General features: G+C 57.3%; 1 protein-coding gene across 2 annotated transcripts; it reads left to right on the top strand.

The window, feature by feature from the left end:
* The first annotated feature begins 7420 nt into the window (after nucleotides 1-7420).
* Nucleotides 7421-19660, top strand: EFNB1 (ephrin B1). Of its 2 annotated transcripts, XM_089904447.1 has the most exons (6): nucleotides 7421-8329; nucleotides 16842-17119; nucleotides 17886-17978; nucleotides 18199-18327; nucleotides 18494-18822; nucleotides 19341-19660. In XM_089904447.1, the coding sequence occupies exons 1-6, from the start codon at nucleotides 8202-8204 to the stop codon at nucleotides 19383-19385; spliced, it is 1002 nt and encodes a 333-aa protein (XP_089760573.1). In that variant the 5' UTR covers nucleotides 7421-8201; the 3' UTR covers nucleotides 19386-19660. The 2 variants fall into 2 exon arrangements, with proteins under 2 accessions (XP_089760573.1, XP_022416788.1); XM_022561080.2 differs by having other exon boundaries at nucleotides 18494-19660.
* Nucleotides 19661-20519: the final 859 nt, after the last annotated feature.

Genomic DNA, 20519 nt, shown 5'->3' with positions numbered 1-20519 from the left:
GCAGGTAAGGGAGTGTGGGTTGAATTACCTCAGATCCCCTCAACAGGTTATTTTCCTTTTCAGTCCGGGCAGGCATGCTTCACACCAAGAACCAAGTGACTGAAAGAGAGTCTCAGGTGAGTGGCTTACCTGGGGAAGGGGAGAGGAAAGAGTGCCTCGATTTCCACCAAGGTCACCAGGCTGGAGAAAGGCAAAATGACTCAGGGAGGCCACGGACAAGAGTAAGGCTCAGGTCGATGGGCCCTCTACTCAGTGGTGCGTATTGACCTGGGGCAGTTTGCTCTCAGATTCCAGCACCTGGCAGGCTCCCAGGGGAGGCCCAGCAGTGTTTGTAAACTGAACTGACCCATGTTGGTTCCTGGGAGGGTCTGGGTATTTCATGAGTAGCAACCTCTGATGGACCCTCCTTCTGTGGTCCTGGACTCTTGACTTTTTCAGGTGTCCATTGTCGATAGGAGTCTCCTAGTTGGCCACAGCCTCCTTAGGTGACAGGACCTGAGAGACTGACCATCTGGGGTGAGCTATCTGTCCTTCTGCCAAATGAGCAAACTAGAGAAGAAGTACCCTGAGTTGAGAAAGAGGACAAGGAGGACGGATGCAAAGCTAGTCCCTCTGTGCTCCATGGAGCTACGGTCTTTGCTGTGGCCCGCACCGTGCCATGTTGTCAGGACCTGTGTCATTGTCATCCCTGTATCCCTTCCAGGGGTAAAGGCAGTGTCTAGCACGTAGGTCTGCCACTTACTAGACATGAGATGTTATTTGGGTCACTTGACTTCTGAGAATGCCAGTTTTCTCATCTGTGCATAAAATGACTTTGAATGAGAGAATGGATACAAAGTACCTGGAACGTAGTAGGTGCTCAGCTGATGGTACCTGTCACCACCATCACCACCATCATCAACTCCAACACCATTAGCATTTATTGTTCACCTGCAGAAGCTGTCAGTGGTTTCTGCTCTAGGTTAGTATGTAGTATGTAGTGGGAGAGCTCAGACACACACAAATATTGAAAATCCAAGTGCCAGTCAGAGGTGTACGGTCAGGATATGGAGATCAAAGGAGGGAACAGATCTGTGGGCTAGGGCCTTCTAGGAAGGCTGCCCAGAAGAGGTGGGTGCTACAGTAGGCCTGGGTAGATTGAATTTCTAGTACTGGGAAGAGGAGGGGGAAGAGGATAAAGGGTGTTCCTGGCTTAGCTCAGCGCAGGCCAGCACCCGAAGCTGGGAGTGTCCCTCATCTCCCTTTGGGCTGTTGGGGGTCAGGCTCAGTGCTGGGTCGGCTTTTGGAATGCAAATACTGGGCTGGCCACTGGGGGCCGACAGAGATTGAGAAATATGGAGGCTACTGGGGCGAGATTTCCTTGGAGATTCTACCCCTTTGATTGAACAACCTGCCTAATGTCTCATTTCCCTACCTCTGAAATTCCCTCCTCCTTCCTCCACCGTCTGTAGAGCCCTAATCCCCCCCCCCCCCCCCCCCCCCCCGCCGCAAGAGAGACACTCTTAGCTCTTCAGAGCTTCCTGACTTCCCCACCCCTGCCCAGAACACCAGTCTAAGGAGGAAAATTCCCTCCCTCTCAACATCCCCACCCCCAGCCCCACCTCTCATGGCTAAAGCCAGAGGCTGCCATAGTCTCTGGTTTGTGTCCAGGAGAGCGGCTGTGAGAGAAAAACAAGCCAGGCCAGGGAAATTTATGTTCTTCTGAGGGGGCTGGCTTCCTCATGAGGAAGATGACGGGTGGTTTGTCAATTGAGGCCTCACCCCAGTTCCAACTTGGGCAGCGCTGGGGAGGCGGGGGGTATGGCAGGGGCCCGGTGGGAGAGGTTGGTGGGGAGACTAAAGGCTTAGAAAGAAACTGGGCACTGGGAGGTACATTGAGCCCAGGCACTGGGACCTTGATGATAGAAGGTGTGAAGGAAGGTCTCTAAACCAAGCTGGACTAAGTTGTGCGTGTGGGGAGCAGAGGTTTCAATGTCAGAGATCCTGGCTCCGTTGGCTCAGGGGCGGGCCTGGGTGCCATATATCTGCCATTGGTTATCTGGCCAGCTGGGTCCAGCCCCTTATCTATCCTTAGGATGCCCCCAGGGGTTCATGACCTTTGTAACAGTAGGCTTGGGTTTATCAGTCGAGAAAGCCCAGAACCTGACCCTTTAGCATTTATGGTAGGTTGGAAGGCAGGAAGTTATCACATAGGCTAGTGAGGGGTCAGAGCTAGGAGGGCTGGAGAGAGGAAGAAGCACTGCCCCTTCCCTCAGCTCCTCGGGTTGTTCAAATATTTGCTCTGCTTGGGGTGTTCCTCCAGGGGAACTTTATTCCCTGTGTTTATGGGGCCTGACAAGTCCAGTGTGTTCTCTAAGGAGCCAAGAGCAGAATTGGGCAAAGATGTCATTTCTGCAGCCAGCATCATCCTTCCCTGGGCTTACTGGCTCTCTGAGATGGGGAGCTAGGCCGGGGTCAGCGACAGGTGGTGACAACGGCTGCCCCCCACCCCTGAATTCCTGAGCCCCTGACAGTGATGAATGGCCCAGTCCCTCTTCGCACATTCCCCAGGTAACCAGAGTTGAGGGAGTGGCAGGTGGGCCGGGCTGGAGTGCTGCAGGCTTTCCCCCATAGCTGTCCCCCACGGGGCTGGAGAGTGCGAACAGGAGGGGCTGCTAGAGGAAGTTGAGCCCAGACCAGTGATACACAGGAGGGCACGGGTATCCAAAGATGAGGCCTCTAAGGAGCCGAGGGTCCCAGCTGCAGTCCAGAGCCTCTGCCACCTGCTATGCCACACTGAGCCATGCACTGGCCCTCAGATGCTCTGTTCTAGGCTCTTTTGAGGAGCGGGGGCAGAGGCCATTTGCCTGTGTGGGGCCCATGGGCTTGGGACAGATTTCTAGGAGTCCAGGGAAGGGTAACGAGGTATAAGGAGGGGATAAAGAGAGAGGGAGGGACGGGGCAGGCCCATCTCAGGAAGAGAAGGGCTCCTCCTATCTCTGGTGTCATCCTGCCGACAGCATGACCCAGAGCCAGGCTGACACCTGGAAGATCAAGGTGATGTCAGTGCAAACACCCATAAACCAGGCATGAAGCTGGGGCAAGGACAAGGGAGGGGTGGGGGGTTGAACGTTTGGTTGAACCCTTGGCCTTTGGGACCAGCCCCTCTTCCCCCAGCCGCTGAGAATCTCCATGGCTGCAGTGAAACTAGACTAGCAGGGCTTACCCACCTGGGGCTTGATCTGGGGTGTGGTGCAGCCAGCAGGCGGGAGGAAGAGTAGGAGGGCTCAGGTCCCACCCTGGGCTTGTCCTGAGCCTGACCCAGAGACAGAGTGACTTGGGAAAAGCAAGGTATTCGTGGGGGAGGGAGGACAGCCTGGGCTCAACACAGACCCCAACTGGTCTCAGCTAGAGGGCAGTGAAGGCAGAGGGAGAGCAGGAGAGAAGCGGGTGGCGGGACAAATCTGGCTGGGCAAGAGAGGACTTTGCAGGCTGAGGTTGGCGGGGGCAGGGGATGCAGGCAGATTGAGCCTGGAGCCTCAGTTTCCTCTTCTCTAAAATAAGCCTATCAAATATCAACCTCAGGGATGTTATGTGAATTAAGCAAAGATAGCATAGGACCAAGGGTGAGAGTACCTGGCTACAGTGCCTGGCATACAGAAGTTGTTCAAGAAACATGGCTCTCCCTTGCCCTGTAGGGAGTGGTCGTGTGTATCTGTGAGGAGGATGCAGGCAGAGGTTGTGGGTCTTCGAAGGGACAGACAGGAGGCTTAGGACAGGCCAGAGATGATCGTAGGTAGGAGAGAGGGCTGCTAGCCTCGTGGAGTGGTCCCAGCTGGCATCGCCCCGGGCCTTGGGGCAGGCTTCCTGCCCTCAGTGTGCAAGGTCCACCCTTTGGCACACATTCCTTTCCAGAGCCCTGGGGTGTCCGAGTAGAGTCATGTGTAGAAGCTCAAGTCGTGCAGCTCAATGGCCCAGGTTTGAATCCTGACTCTTCTGCTTCCTGGCTGTGTGGCCTTAGGTGAGGGAGTTCACTTCTCTTATCTGAGAGTGCAAGGCAGGCAAGGAGAGGTCAAGGACAAGGGCCACAGTAATAGAGAGGGGGTGTGAATGTTCATGCATGTGAGCAGGACAGTGACTTGAGGAAATGTGGGGACTATGCTCCATGTCCCGTGAAGGCAGGAACCAAGCCTGTGAGCTGGTGCTGCGTGAACTGATAGGGGAGGAAGACGGCAAGTTCATGTATGAATATGTACACGTGTGAGAAAACGAGAGGAGCTAAAAAATGTGTGCATGGCACACAAAGCATGTGTGAACGGGTGAGAACATGTGTGACCGGGAATGAGGATGTCTCTGTGGGAGGCTCTGCGGAGGTATAATAGTTTCCATTTAGTAAGCACCGTGGTGGGCCAGCCATGAAGCTAAGCCCTTTCTGTGCATTATCTCACTCCCCGCTCAGCACAGCTCCGTGAAGAAGAGATGATCTTCAGGTTACAGAAGAGTTAACTGAAGCACACAGGGGAAGCGACTTGCCCAAAGAGACACAACTGATAAGCAGTGAACTCCACGGCTCTGAAGTTCGTACTCCCCCTGCCTCCCATTGGTGTGGGAAGCTGAGCTCTCCGGGGGCTGTTATGGTACCTGAGGCCTCCCGCAGCTGCTAGATGTTGTCCTGCATCCCTGGGTCCAGGAGGCCCCCACATACTGATTTCCATCTGCTTGGAGCTCCTCGAAGGCAGGGCTTGGTGGGCTCCTCTTTGGATCCCAGCTCAGAGGCAAGCACAGGGTCAGTGCTCAGGAAACACTGGTGGACTTGAACCCTGAGGGATGTGTGTGTTCGGTGACACTGATCTGGGAGGCTTGGGGAGGGGTGTGACTGCCACTGGAATAGGGAGAGCTTGGATAAGAGAGGGTCAGCATCCCCCACAGATCCTGACTTCCTCTCTGGCTTCCCTGAGGAGTAATTTTTCCCTACCTCAGGGGCATGAATCACTACATCAGAAGCCCTGCTAGGGTGGGGCAGGAGGGGGGAGCCTGGAGTCATTGGCCCTGGCTGCAGCAGGGAGTAGGCCCAGCCCTGCTACTGAGGCTCCGGTAGGCAGGTTGAGGCAGAAAGGCTATGTCGTGACCAGGGGTGACCAGCTTGTGGGGCAGGCCTAGACACAGAGTCCTCTCTTCTTTCCTCTGTGCCCTCCCCACCCAGGATGAGGCGTTGGCACACTCAGGAGCTGCTGCTGTCTTCCCAGGCTTCCCAAGTCTGACAGCATAGCTTCATCTGCCCCATTTCCCACCTGGTCTTGGGCTCACCTCCCGAGGGGCACTGGACATGTTGGCAGTGGAATCTGAGGCTGATTCTGGGATTGGTGGTGGCGACTCTAGCTGGGAACTTGGGGGCATGGCCAGGGACACAGATGAACTTTCCTAGGCCTAGAAACCTCTCAGAGGACTGTGAGTGTAGAGTGGAGTCCTGGCCGTCCTGAAGGTTGCTGCTTTCCAGGCATGAACGAGCTTTTAACCAGGACTGAATTAAGTAAGCAGGTAAGCAAGAAGGTGCTGGAAATGTGGCGAGTCAGTATGGTATAGGGAACTGGGCACAGGCTTAGGAGACAGAGAAGTCTGGGGCCAAATCCCGCTTCTACCACCGATCAGCTCCATGACCTCAGATGAGTCACTTCCCCCTGAGCCTTAGTTTTCCCTCTTACATAAAATAGGGATTGTGGAACTCATCTCAAAGGATTGTGAAGGGAAATGCCTCTACCATGGTTCCTGGCACATAGTAGGCACTCAGTAAGTGGCAGGCTGTTTTCCATTCTCAGGTTTTGCTGTCCTGCCATGCACTTCGGGCAATCCTAGTCTCCAAGCTGGACCATTGGTGTGTCCCTGCACCTTGTTCTTGTCTCTCCTTGCTCACACCCCAATAAGGGGTCCAGCTGGGAGCTGAGAGACCCTAAACAGCTCCTCTTCTTCTCTTTCTACACAGATCCTTCTCATCCTCCAGGCTCTGTCCCTGAAAGTGGGAGGAACACACTTCTCCCTCTTTATTTCCCCCCAAATAGAGGTCCACTCTATTGAACCAAAGAGATCATCAGAGGATCCGGTGAGGAACTCAGTAGATCAGCCTCCTACTTAAGTGAGAGAAGGACAGGAAACTGTGTAAATGGCGAGCACTTTGGGAATGTCGCTCACCTAATTATCTCCATGAAGAAGCAGCAAGGAGACTTTATGTCCTCGGCAGTCGCCGAGCCAACCCCAAACCCAGATCTTACTCCTAGTGCTCCCTCCTCCTCCCCATACCGGGTCGCGGTTCTAGCCAAGGTCACCACCCCTGTCCCGGGTCTTGTGCTCGAGCGCGTGTGCCAGGCTCGTGTGTGCCACGCTCCCGTTGGAGTGGGCGCTCTCAGTCCGTCCCAGGCACCCGCGGTGCTATAGGAGACCAGTAGGGGGAGACAGTAGCACGTGGGTACATCTGCTGAGGTCCAACTGGGGAGAGCGGGCCGGACCGGGAGGGTCTGAGCTATGGGCTGGAGCCAAAGTTATAAGCAAGGAAGCAAGGAGGGGCGGGGAGAAGGGGCTGGGAGACAAAGACCCAGATGGCGAGGCCGGGAGGTGCTGGAGTCCGGCGTCTTGGGACCAGGGCGCCAACTTTTGCTTTTTCGAAAGGCTCCTCTGCCCTACGCCCTTTCCTCTTTGCCCTCGAGGCGTCTTTCTTTATCGAGGTGCCCTCTCATCCCCACTGGCCTATCCCAGGGCCTTGCCCGCGCCTTCGGACAGGACAAGACTCGAAATCTGGGCCCCTGGTGTCCCACAAGTCTCTTCCCCAAAGTTGAGATTCCCAAGGCCTGCTCCCCAGGGGCGAAGAACTCATCTTCCCAACTTTCCCGTACTTGACCCTTCTGAGACTCCACCGCCCACCGCTATCCGTTTGTTCAGGACTCCGGGTCCGGGTCCATGTGCAAGCGGACACTGCACGGCGAGGGCGGAAGGAGGAAAGCCCACCAGAGCCCTATGTGAGATGGGACCAGGAGTAAACAAGCTATCCTTGTCACGGAGGTGGGCGCCGAGCAAGGACTTCAGGGCTCGCGTGTGTAACAAAAAGAATGGTAGTACTTTCCCGGGAAAAGTACTGAGCCTGTTTGGCCCAGGTCAGTGGGCCGGTGTGTCGACCAGGCGCTCGGGGAGGAGAGCAGGCCGAGAGCTCTAGAGGAGCGCCAACTTCCCACGGGCTGAGCGCTCTGGGAACAGGACTAAGCAGGACCCATCCACAACCGCAGGAGCCGCACACTCAGATTGGTGCCATCGAGAGCGCGGCGTCCTTAAGAGCTCCCTAAAACCCCGCCTCCTTCCTGTTCTGGGGGCGTGGTGCAGGGCAAGGACCCCGTGACGGAGCTTGCTATTGGCTAAGATGCGTAGGGTTGGCCTTGCGTACGCCTGAGCAGGGGAGTAGACAGCTCAGCGGCGGCGGAGGGAGTGTATGCGCGCTGGTCAGCAGCGGGAGGTGTGTGAGCCTCGCACTGACCGTAGAGCCTCGGGCGCAATCGCCAGGGAGCTAGGACTCGGCGACTGGGCTGCCGGGCCACCCGGCCTAGGCTCCAGAGGCGCAAACTGATGGGACTAGCTCGCTCGGCAGTGTCTCCGCGCTCTTCTAAGTACACTGAGCGGGCCCCGCGCTGAAGTCGAAGCTGTCGGGGGGCGCGCAGCCCGGAGTCCCAGTGTGGCCTGGAAGAACGGAGCCCGTGCTAGGGCGGCCCGGTCGGGAGCCCCCAGGCCGAGCTCGTGTGGTGGGGAGACTCCCACTTCTTCCCAGGGGTGCCGATCCCGGGGCGGTCGAGGCGTCCGGGCGGCCACCGAGTCCCCAGCGGTGAGACCCCGTCGGGGAGAGGTCGCACAGTCCCAAACAGTCTCGGGGAGCCGAGCGGAATCGGACGGGATCACCCGGGGGCGCAGAGCCCCCGTCGTGCTTCGTGCGGCGGAGAGGCCAGTGGAGCGAGCCCTCGGAGGCCACAGCTCATGCTCGGGTTGGGGGCGGCTGCCCAGTGAGTCCTCCTGGCCGGCGGGGCGGAGAAGAGCGACACCGAAGCCGGCGGGAGGGGAGCACTTCAAGGCCGGCGGCTGCGGAGGATGGGCGCCTGAGCTTCTCGGAGCGCAGCGCGGCACGGGAAGGCGAGGCCAGCTTTGCTGAGGAGGCGCCAGGGCATCCCGAAGTGCAGCCTGCCCCAGGGAAGATGGCCCGGCCTGGCCAGCGTTGGCTCGGCAAGTGGCTTGTGGCGATGGTCGTGTTGGCGCTGTGCCGGCTCGCCACCCCGCTGGCCAAGAATCTAGAGCCCGTGTCCTGGAGCTCCCTCAACCCCAAGTGAGTAACTTATCTGCTCTGGTCCCTGGGGGTGGGAGGCACTCCTTCGGGGTGAGGCCGCGCGCCCCCGAGCGCCTGTGGGAAGGTGTTCGGAGGAGGAGCGGCGCCCCATTTTGTCTATGGCTTTTTCGAGTGTGTTTCCCTGCGGCCGGGCGGGGAAGGGTGCGGTGGGGTTGGGTGGGGGCACTTGGCTGGGTTGTGACCCCTCAGCTTCCCGGCCCTCTCCTCCGCACGTCCCGGATCAAGTCGAGGTGGTCGCGCCGGGCGGAGCTGGGAGTCTGAGCGCCTCTGAGCGCACCGGAGAGCTGGGTCGGGGAGAGAAAGCAGCCCCCTCTGGGGCCCCTGGGAACGTGGCGGTTTTCGCCAAGAGCCGCTGGGGGCGGGGGGTGGGCGAGCTTGACCTGGGCGGGGGAAGAGGCCGGAACACAGGTTCCCCGTTTGTTTAGCTGTGAAGGGACCGTGGCGTGGGACTTCGCGCTTGCGGCGGGTGGCAGTGCCTGTATCTCCATTCGGGCTTCTCTCATTTTCATTTCTCTTTCTTCCCAGTTTGCTTCCCTAGCTTTTCGCTTTGCCGTCTCTTCTAGCCTCCCTCCCCCCCGACTTTCTCCCTGCTGGGTCCGTGGAAGGGCGGGCGCCGCTCCCAGGCTCACAAAGGCGGCGGGTGGAGAGGGGCGGAGTGGGAGAGAGGTTTTGTTGGGGGGGGGTGGTGTCGATCCAGCGCTCGTCGGGGGTCCAATGGAGCCGGCGGCAGAGCTTCCAGGGCTGGCCGGGGTGGAGAGTGGCGGCCGAGGTGGCTAGGGAAGTGGGTGGCAAGCAAAGGATTCCTGCCCAGGCGGGTCCCACTGCCCCCCCCCACCTTCTGTCCTCAGATTGGGGAGTTGTGCTTAGCTTTCCCAAAGGGGTTGGGGAGGCAGCTATGTAGAGGAGATCCTTTCTTTTCTCCCTCCTCCTTACCCTTCACAATCCTCCCCCACCTCCCAACAACACACACACCTTTCAGGGCGGTGGCTCAGTGGTTTCTGGGCTGTTAGTGGGGAGTCGCTGGATTGTGTAGTGGCCTCTGGACCTTTTTCTCTTTTGGCATCCAGGACTCAGGTTGGAACCCAGGGTCAAAATTGCTCTTCCTTCTTGTTTTCTGGAGGTCCCAGCAGTGTGCGGACACCCCACTTAGTGGGAAACTGGGGGCCCTTGGCCTGCCCTCTGTGCTCTATGATTCCTGTATCTGGAATCTCTTCCTGTCCACTCTTATGGGCTCCCCGCTAACTTCCCGAGCTCCTGCCTGTCTTGACCTCTTATGTTCCAGGGGTCATGCACCTCTCAGCCCTGGAGTGGGAGAGGGCGGCTTCTTTAGTTCTCTTCTCCTTAGGTTAAGGTACGGTCCTATTTATTGGTTAGTGGGATGTCTAACCAGGGTCAGGGTACAAGGAAAGGGATTGACAACGATTTTTCCTTAACCCAGAAGCCAAACTGGGCCCAGTGCTCTCCTAACAGCAGGGACTCAAAATGGTCTGGGGGCCTCGGGCTGCTCAGACCAAGGAGAAAGGCTGTGAAGTGCCCAGTTCCCTCCTGTAAAGGTGGAGGCTGGAAATGCTCTCTCTTGAGCCAGGAGAGCTGAAATCAGCCTGGGGTAGCCCATCATAGGGGCTCATGGGAGTGACCTAATTGCTCTCTCGGGTCTCTAACCAGAGATAGCAGGCAGCTCCACAGCTGGAAAGGAGCCCTCCTGCAGAGTGAGGTGGGGGGGTGGCTGGGAGAAACAAGATCTCCCTGAGCTTCACCCTTTTTTTGTCTTGAGGCCTGAGTGCTCTGGAACGGTTTGCAGGTTTTTGAGATCTGCCCCATTCCCCGATCCACTTCAGGCTGAGGGTAGGCATCCTGGGGGTTGTGGGAGTGGTGGCTGAGGCCTCAATAGGACTTGCACGAATTCCATCCTGTAATTGAGCAGATCCTGGGAATGGTGGGGGACTGATACTGGTGCCCCTGCGCGCAGCACCCCCTCCAGAGTTCCATCTATGCTCAGGGGTCTGGAATGCAGCCTGTCTGTGTGTGTTGGCACGGGTTTGGGGGGGGGGCAGGAGGACAGGAGGAAGGCACTGCCCTCAGCTTCACTCTGAGCTCGGGGAGGCTGTCTCTGCCACTGCGCCCAAGCCTGGGACTGCCACAGCCTTTCAAATCAACGGTCTCTTCCTGTCCGTCTCTCCCTCTTTTCCTCCTGCCTGACTTCTCCCTCTCAGGCCCTTTTCGGTTCGCCCTGTCACATCCTGTGTGAGCCGCGTTCACCTCCCCTCTCCAGCTCTGCTTGCCCGCTCTCCCTCTTTCTCACACTCCCTCTCACTCTTAGTCACTCTCTGCCTCTTTTTCTCGAGTCCTTTTGTTTCTCGCACATGCCCGTGCTCTCCCTCACAGGCTCATTTTCTCTCTTCCCTCCCCTCTTCCTCCCAGCTTTTGGTCTCTCGCCTCAGTCCTGTCAGGAGCTGGCAACCCCCCCCCAAAATCTCCCAGCGCCTATAAACCCCGCTTAATTGCTTCCTCCTTGGTAAAAAATCAAAATAAAGAAGTGGTGGGGCTGGGGGTATGTTTCCAGGTTCCAGGATACGGGCAGCCCCAGCCCTGACCGGGAGAGGGGAGCCGGAAGGGCTGACTCCAGACTCCCAGCCTCTTTCCCAAATTGGTGCTGTGGCCTTCCAGGGTGGTAGTCCCTGGGTGGCAAGAGCTTGGCCCCTTGTCAGATTTGCCCGATAAGTGTAGGGTGGGAAGGTGGGTCTGGGCCCGTTAGAGGTTGGGAGGAACCAGAGTACATGGGCATGCTTGTGTGGGGTGGGGGGGCTGTGATGGAAGGTCCCAGGGCAGACCCCTCCTCCAGCCTCCTCCCCTGAGAACTTGGGGCAGCCGGCAGGCCTCATACTTGAGTCCTCAGCCAAGTCCAGCTGCTGCAGTTCAGTCTCTCAGTCCCATTCTGACCCCTTCCTGCCCCCCACTCAGGTTCCTCCACCTCCAGAGAGTGGGAATGTGCTTGAGATCATATTACACCTTCCCTGCAAGGGGCGGGGGTGGGGGCTTCAGCTTGGCATCCAGGACCCTTGACTCCATCCAGCATGGGTGGGGGCAGCTGCAGACCCCAACCCAGGCTTGCCTGCTACAAGCCGAAGTGTAGGTCCCAGCCCCCTCACAGCTGTTCCAGCTCACAGTCCTGGGGAGGCCAGCTCAGGGGGCCCCTTTCCGGGGTGGCTAGGGACCTGACCTCTTCTACTCTGTGGCTGATTGGCCACAGGTGGGGGCCTGAAAGCGATGGGAAGCCAGCAGCTCCTCTAAAGTTCCCTGTTCCCCTCCCCCCCTCCCCCAACCCCAGGCAGCCAGACCTGGGGCAAGAAGGGCCTGGTGAGGCTGGACTGGAGGCTGAATCCAGGGTTCCCTTTCTCCCCTCAGGCTCTCCACTCCCTCACCAACTATGATGGATGGGGATGAGTGGGCCCTGGATACTACTGTGCATCACTGTTTTCTGGTGTTGGGAGTATGGAGTGGGTGGGCCAGCCAGGAGGCCGCTGGTTGCCATGGGAACAGTAGGTTTGGGGGGAGGGTCCACCCTGTGATTATTAGGGGAGCTGAGGTAAGGGGATGCTCGCCAGCCATATTCTGGGTTCCTTGCCCTGGGCTCTGTAGCAGCCCCTCCTGGGTGGGCTTTCATTGTGGTGGTTTTGGGTGGCGGTGCTAGCAGCCAGGAGTGTAGTAAGCTCGTTCAGCTTCTTCTAAAGGGTACTATGCTTGGTGTGCTAACAGCTGGGCAGTACCTTGCTACCTCCAAAGCATTCTCAGATATGAACTCATTGGATGTTCCCAACAGCCCTGGGAAGTTGGAATTGCCCATTTTCCAGATGAGGAGGCATTTGCTCAGAAAAGGAAAATGACTTGTTTAAAGTCAGTCAGCTCGTAGTGGGGAGAGCTGTGCCTTGTGCCATTCTTTCCACACCATCCCACTGCCTTGGAATCTGGGAGAGACTGGGTTTCGGAGGAGGCGCTGGCTTTTGCCCCCGGCTTTCGCTCTCACCTCACAGGTGTGTGTGCATCTGTCCTTGTGACTCAGGCCCTGCCCACGTGGGATGAGCAGTGCTCCAGCTTCCTCATTTGATTTTGCTAGGCCTACGTCTGAGGGCAGCTTGCTCTGGGTGACCTGATCTAGAGGCAGCCAGCTCGATGCCTGGCACTCTCCCTCCCGGGCCCTGAATAGCAGCCTTGGTTCCTCTCTGGGCCAGGAATCTCACTGCCTCTCAGGGACCCCACAGAAAGCAGACAACAAGGAAGGGGCTGTTAAGCCCTCAGTGGGCCCTAGCATTGGCCAGGTGGGGCAGAGGGGAGGCATAGTTCAGTGTAGGTGGCGGGGGGGGACTTCCTCTGGGGCTCTCCTGGCTTCCCTGCCTCCGACAGTGCTGTGTGTGTGCCAGGACCCAGCTGCTGTTCCTGCCCACCCACGCCTGGGCGGGCACTGCTGGGACATGCCAGGCCTGCTCCTGCTGCCTCGGGGGCTGGGTGGAGCTGGGGGAGTGAAAGAGGAGCCTTTAATTTGGGGTCTCCCCACCCTTGCTGGGGTGAGAGCACACTTGAGCTCCAGCTTGGGTTCTGTCCTCCGCTGGTCCTGCCACCCTGGGGTGCAGGCGCAGTGGTGCCGGAGTCACTGAATCAAAGCTGTGGCTAGAGTCTTCTACCAAACCTGGGCTGGCATGGCCTAGGACCAGGCTCTCCCTTTGGCCACTCTCTGACCACAAGTCCCTAGAGCCTGAGGGAAGGATGAGAGGGAAGGAAGTGTGGTGGAACGTGGGCAGCTTTCTAGGCATGACCCCCATAGCTCCAAACTCTCTCTGCTATAGATTGTCTGTGTATGGGTGGATAGGGGCTTAACTGGGCAAAGAAGCGCGGGGGGGGGGGCAGTTGGCCTCTGACCAGCACTGGCCACTACCCCAGACCCTCAGGCTTCTTCTCTCCCAGGATTCTTTTCAGCAGTCATGGTGAGACTTCTAAGCTCAGTAGGCAGGCTGGGGGAGAGACTTGGGCTAGGGTAGAGGGGAAGAGGCAGGCCACAGACAGGAGACTGAATGGCAGGCTGCCTCCCCTAAGTCCTTTTACTCCCTGGGGTGGCTCCCTGGGGTCCCAGGAGCTATCAGAGGCTAAGGAGGGAAGGCCTCAGGGGTTACCATGGCGACCTGCTGCAGGCTTCCTGCTGGGCCATGTCAATCCCCTTATTTTCCAGAAAAGGGCTTTGTCTGGGGGTGGCCCCAGGCAGGAAAGCTTGGTTTGATAATGGGGGGAGTAGTAGTTTTTGAAAACTGGGGGGTAAAGAGTTTAACTAGGTACTCTATTCCTCCTCCTGTCGGCCCCTACTCCTAACCTGGTGGGTACGAGGGGAGACCAGCAGGGTCCCCGCTGTACAGGATGACTAGCGTCATACTGACCTTGGGCTTCACTCTCACGGGCTGCATACCCACACCTCGTGGCCCCTCACCACTTTCTGGGGCTTCTCACAGGCCCAGAGGCACTTTTCTCAGTGGTGGGGAAGAAGCTGAGAAGGTACCATCATGGGGGACCAGGGTCAGGGAAGGTGGGTCTCATCAGGCTCCTCTCCCTTCTGCACTTTAGGGGAAGGTGAGTTTCCCTCTGCCAGCTGCTATGCAAATGAACTCATGAATATTTATGAGTTCTGTTCACTGAGGTTGACGGGAGTCTGAGGGGTGTTGGGGGCAATAGTCCTCTCTCCTCCCCCTCCCCCACCCACTATGTAGACATCTGTTTCCTCAGTTGTCTCTGGGTTCCAGGGCTCCAGAACCTGAATGGTGATGGGAGACTGCTCAGGGTAGACAAGACTCCCTGGTGAGTAAGGCGGGCCAAGTGGTTAGAAAAGTGAGCTGGCCTGTACCCCTTTGCGTGCCCTCTACCTGCTGTCATCTCCAGTTACGGTCTTATGGAGGTGCAGCTCTATAAGGATTCAGCCAATGTTTAAGGTACTCTTAGACCCCTAGGAGTTAACATCCTGGGTGAGTTTAGGCTCCTCGGGTTGGCTTTGAGCACCCCTCTTCAACAGGAACATTCACCTGGTTACTCATTCCCTCACATGAGGAGCCTGGACTCAGTAGGTCTCGAAGGTTCCTTCCATCTCTAAGATGTTAGAAGTTGTCTAATCCGACTGCCTGGATGGAACCAGTATGAAGATTGGAAAGTGAAAAATGCCTTAGGAATTATAGAGGCTTTGGTGAAACTTCTTGGCTTTCTGTAGCGCGTGGAGTTGGGGGTGTTTTCTCTCAAATGTTTGTGTGGGCCTCCATCCCATGCCTGCTTCCTTTCTGGCCTTCTGGAGTGTGGTAAAAGCTAGGTACTAAGGCAGGTGAGACCTCCTTGTTGTTGCTTTTACCCTCCTGCACAGAAGGATGGCAGGTCCCAGCTTAGTGGAGCTTCCCTGGACGTGGAGAGAGGGCTGCTGTTCTTCATCCACTCCATCTACTTGGTCTAGTTCCCTTAGTCACCTCCTTGGGTATCATTTCCCTCCATCCGGTGAGGATACTGAGCTCCCAGAAGGCCCTTGTGCCTTGTAGCCCCCACTGTGGAATGGGCCCTCAGGGAGTAGAACCATGTTCTTCCACCGTTAGCTTCATTCCCTTGAAGCACCGCCTTCGGCCCTTCATTGTCCTTTCTGCTAGAGAGTCTGTCCCCCACTGGATGAAACCCACACTGCTTGTTGGGACCCTGGCCTTTCAGTCTGGCCCCAGCTGAGCTTTACCCCCTCTTCTTCTGCTCCTCTCTACCCATCACTGGGCCAGTCACTGGCCTGGGTTTTTTGTCCCAACCACTGCTGTCTGCTCTTGCTGGATGTTGACTTCTTATTCCTCCCCCAGAATCCACTTTCATCCCACTCTTTCTGTGGGGCCATTTCTGACTGTCCTATCAGATGAGCTGTCTTCTTCCTCTCTCTGCCTCCAGCCCTTGCCTTGTGAGCCACCATCCTCTCACATAGCCTCCAGATAGCCTGGTGCTATCCATTGCTGTGGCATGGGCCACTTACTTTTCTGAACCACACCAGACAGTAAAGTCCTTGAGGATGGAGCTGTATCATCTTTTCCTCTTTCCCACCCAAGAAACAAGACTGGGCTCATAGGTCCTTGGTGTTAGTGTCTGGCCTCCTGCCTCTTGGCAGACCACGCTATTTCTAAGCAGGGATCACGGTTGAGTGCCAACTACGTGCTCTATCCATGCCATCATGCCTCCCCTCCACCATCCTTGGAGGAGGGGCTCTTCCCACCCCCAGTTTATAAGTGAGGACACTGAAAGATAGGGAGATCAGGCAGCTCATCCAAGGTCACAGAGCTAGTGAGGGCCACCATCCATCTGATTCCAAAGTCTGTCTTCTTTCTCCTACATTGTACTGACTTGCTCCCAGGCTCAGAAATGGCCGAGAGCGCTTACTGCGCTTAGGCAAGGACAGGATGATATGAATCGGTGGCCCCAGGCAGCTGCCCTCCCCCTGCTATTTCCCAGTGCCTGGCCTTCTGGATTAGAAGATGAACCTGGCTCGGGAGGCATTTGTCCATCTCCTCTCAGGATGGGGAGCAGAGGCTGTGTGTGTGTGTGTGTGTGTGTGTGTGTGTGTGTGTGTGTGTTTATGTGGTGGGAGTGGATTAGAAGGCAGATGAGTGAGGTTCCTGGGGTTCTGTCTTATATGATCCGTTGTTCCTGCTCAGGCCTCTTCTCCCCTTTCTCTGTTATCCTTTGCAGTGAGACTGGCCAGATTTGGGGATTCAGGCTTTTGCATTATGGGGGTGGGATGAGTCCTGGTAGGATGCCAGGCAGTGGGAGTGGGGAGTGGAGAGAGCTGTGTGGAGCTGTACCTGGCTGGAGACTGTGCCCATTATCCCTTGGCTCTAGGCAAGGCCTGTTCCTATCTCCCCATCATGCCCAAGATTAGCAAGGATGGGGGAGAAGGCATGGGGCCAAGATAGGTTGTGCATCCCCAGCCGTTGGCTGGGAGCTGTGGGGGTGGTTTCTAGGGCTCATTGTGTGTGTGCTTCTTTGTGTGTGTCTGGGCGCATGAGCGCGTATACACACGTGTGTGCTGGAGGGCCGGTAGCAGAGGCTGTGAAGGAACGTGAGTGTGTTGGGGGTGCGAGGAGGACAGGGCTGCCACATCCAGGCAACCCAAGCCTGACATCTAGGTGCCCAGCCCATCTGCCACGTCAGCCCCCCTGCGGAAATGCCACATTAGGACAAAGGGCTCCCCCAGCTAGGCAGTGCCCCACCCTGCGGAGCAGTCAAAGCCTGGCAGCCTTGCCCATGGGCCACCCCTTCCACACCCTGCTGGCAGCATGGTTCTCTTTCCCCACCCCCAGCATAAGGATGGAAAAAGGACAGAATGCCTGTCCTCGCCATCTCCACCCAGTGTGCCCAGCCTGGCCCTCATCGTCTGCTCCCTTGGTTCTGGGGATGGCCTGAGACCCCCAACCCCGAGGCTAACCATCTCTTCCCTCTTGGGCAGGTTCCTCAGTGGGAAGGGCCTGGTGATCTACCCGAAGATTGGAGACAAGCTGGACATCATCTGCCCCCGAGCAGAAGCTGGGCGGCCCTATGAGTACTACAAGCTGTACCTGGTGCGGCCTGAGCAGGCAGCTGCCTGCAGCACCGTGCTCGACCCCAACGTGCTGGTCACCTGCAATAGGCCAGAGCAGGAAATCCGTTTCACCATCAAGTTCCAGGAGTTCAGCCCCAACTACATGGGCCTGGAGTTCAAGAAGCACCACGATTACTATATTACCTGTGAGTCCCTGCCCACCACATGGTTCTTTCCTGTCCTGTAGCAGTGGGAACTTTTGAGTAGTGCATTGAGACTGCACACAGTTCAGGCCCAGCCTGATCCAGTCCCCTTTGAAGAGTGGCGTGCTCTCCTCGTAGTGTGGCCTTGGAATTCTGGCCCCAGCCTTTACCAAGGGGCCTCTGCTGCCAGCTCGCCCTGGCTCTGGGAGTTGGGTGGGAGAGGACTCTGATCCGCGGTGCTCTCTCTCTTATTTTCTTTGCCCACCTAAGATCTAACCTTGGGAATGGCAGAATTGGCAGAGCTTCAGCCTTTCTCTTCATGGGAAACTGAGGCCCCAAGAGGTGAAGGGGCTTCTTGCCCTAGATCACACAGAGAGTTAGGGAGCGGGTTGGGTTTCCAACCCAGCTCTCCTGACACCTAATCTAGGACTCCTTCTAGTCTGTGGAGAAGTCTTCCTCACCATGCCAGTTCTAATTGCTTGGCCTCTGAGCAACGTCACCCAATGAGGAGACACGTGTAGCTTCCGCTGAGAAAGAAGGGCCTTTGGCCTTGGTCATGATAGGGGAGCAGCATCCTCGTGGGAGGGGCTAGTTCCTGCACTCTGTTCCTAGTGGGAGGAGAGAAGTAGAAAGGTTCACGGGTGGGTGGGAGCTGCTTGCAACTCCCTGGTTCCCAGTTCTATTCTTAAGGGCTTAGACATCACTAGGGCTTCTGGGTAATGCTGGCAGACCTCTTCCTCCTCCTGACTGCTCTGGCCTCTTGCTGCAGCTACATCCAATGGGAGCCTGGAGGGACTGGAGAACCGGGAGGGAGGTGTGTGCCGCACACGCACCATGAAGATCGTCATGAAGGTTGGGCAAGGTGAGCGCCCAGGCCGAGGGCTCCTCAGCTAGGCTTTTGCGACAGATGCTCCTCACTGGGTGGCGGGGGGTGGTGGCATGGGGAGCAGTGGCAGAGGGGGCAGTAGGGATAGGGGATCTGAGGTCCAGTATCCGGGCCATTCTTGGCCGGTGGGTGCCATGTAACTGAGGCACCTATGCTGCTGGAGTTCCCCCTTCACTTGTTCTCTCCCCACCCCCAGACCCCAATGCTGTGACGCCCGAGCAGCTGACTACCAGCCGGCCCAGCAAGGAGGCAGGCAACACTATCAAGATGGCTACACAGGCCCCCGGTGGTCGGGGCTCCCTGGGTGACTCTGACGGCAAGCACGGTGAGCGTATGGGAGTCTCCCAGAGGGCAGAAGCCATTGCTCGGCTGCCCTTTCAGGCCCTAGCTCTGAAGGAAGGCAGGGCGTGGCCCGAGCTCTGCCATGTGTCCCTGGGACCCCTGGCTGAGCTTCTTCCCCTCCCTTCCCTCCCTCCCTCCGCCGTCCACAGAGACTGTGAACCAGGATGAGAAAAGTGGCTCCGGTGGGAGTGGAGGCAGCAGCGGGGACCCCGACAGCTTCTTCAACTCCAAGGTGGCGTTGTTTGCGGCCGTGGGCGCCGGCTGCGTCATCTTCCTGCTCATCATCATCTTTCTGACCGTCCTGCTGCTGAAGCTGCGCAAGCGGCACCGCAAGCACACGCAACAGCGGGCGCCTGCCCTCTCGCTCAGCACCCTGGCCAGTCCTAAGGGGGGCAGTGGCACGGCGGGCACCGAGCCCAGCGACATCATCATCCCCTTACGGACTACAGAGAACAACTACTGCCCCCACTATGAGAAGGTGAGTGGGGACTACGGGCACCCTGTCTACATCGTCCAGGAGATGCCGCCCCAGAGCCCCGCGAACATCTACTACAAGGTCTGAGGGCCCTGGCAGCCTCGGCCCCGAGGGACAGTCGGCCGGGACTGCACCTCTCCATCCTCACCCACGTCCCTCCCCTTGCCAGCTGTGCCCATCTTTGTATTTAGTTTTGTAGTTTCTTGGCTTTTATAATCCCCCTTTTGCCCCGCCCCCTGGGCTTCAGAGGGGGGTGCTTGTGCCCCCAGCCCCCATGCTCTTGTGCCTTCCCCCTCTGGCCAGGCCTTTGGGCTCTGCGGGGGCACCCCTTCTTGGAGGGCAGGGTCGGACGCTGATGGACAGCAGGCAGGGAGACGCCCCCCCTGGCCCTGTGCCCCCTCGCCCCCTTTCTCCCTTCCCAGGACTTCTTGTCCGCTATCATCACTGTTTTTAATGTTTCTGTGTTCATTTTTTTCGCTGTCAACTCATTTTCATCTGTTCTCTTTTTTTTTTTTTTTAAGAAAAATGGAAAAATGGAAAAGACAGCCCCTCCCCAGGTTTTCTGAGCCCAGCCTTCCGCAGTATCAGGGGCCTGGGGCAGGATGTGGCCAGCCGGGAAGCATAGGATGGCATTTCTTTTATAAACTTGTTGGCGTATTTTTTGTGGGGAGGGGACAGGCCAGGGCTGTTCTTGCCCACGAGGGAAGACAAGAGTGCCATTGGGCAAGGTGTCTCACCCTCCCCCACTGACTCTCCTTCTGCAGTGCTGATCTTGGCAATGGGGTAGTGGCTGCCACCCTTCCACCAAAAAAAAAAAAAAAAAAAAAAAAAAAAAAAACAACTTCCTGTGGGATACTTGGGCATATCCTGCCTCCCTCACTCTCACGGTTATTAATGTCTTAATTGGCTGTTGCCTGGGGAACAGGAGAGCTGCTGCAGGCAGATGACCTCATGGGGGGTGGAGGGAGGTGAGGTGCCCAGGTGGCTATTTGCCCTGCAGAGCTGGGAGTTCCCCCTTCTCCGCTCTGCCCTGTTCTCCCCTCACCTTTGGCACCCTTCGGCCTGGTGGGGAAACAGAGGCCCAGGGCGGAGAACTAAGCGGGTATAAGGCCAGGTAGCCTGCTTCTTTTCTGGGCTCTAGCTCGGGTGGGTGCCCCCCTAACCCAGCTCCCGCTAGCCCCCCAATCTTGGGCTGGGGCTTGAAAAGAGGAAGAGGCTTGCCTAGGGCTGGGCCAGCACGCCGTGCACTTTGACCCCGGCTCCTTGCCAGCACGGCTGCTAACAGACTGCCACTAGCAAGCGCCTTGCAGGCACTCCCAGAGTGGCCATGGAAGGAGCTGGGCCTCCCACCATCCACTTCCACACTGCCTCCTGGCCAGGTGCCCACCCCACTGCCAGGTGGGAGAGGGAGCGGAACAGCCAGCCCCTTCCAGGTGGCAGTCGAAAGGTTTTTTTTGTTTTTGTTTCTGTTGCCATTTGTGTAAATACTAGTCTTTTTTGGAAAAAAAATAATGTAAAGATGTTTTGTATAAACTCTGAATTATTTTCTTGTTGCTTTTTTCTTAGAAAAAATGAGAACTAAAAAAAAAAAATTAACCACATGGAGAAATGGGTGTAAAATGGTGTCGTGATGTTGGGGAATGAAGTGTGAGTGTATGAGTGAGTATATGAGTGAGAGAGAGAGAGAGAGGGGGAGAGAG

This window comes from Delphinapterus leucas, chromosome X (genome assembly GCF_059928025.1).
Source record: "Delphinapterus leucas isolate spDelLeu-1000000601 "Yukka" chromosome X, BTC_Dleu_Yukka2, whole genome shotgun sequence".
NCBI classification, from domain to species: Eukaryota; Metazoa; Chordata; class Mammalia; order Artiodactyla; family Monodontidae; genus Delphinapterus; species Delphinapterus leucas.
Note: the sequence above shows the minus strand (reverse complement) of the source record. Positions and strands in the feature narration are given on the sequence as shown.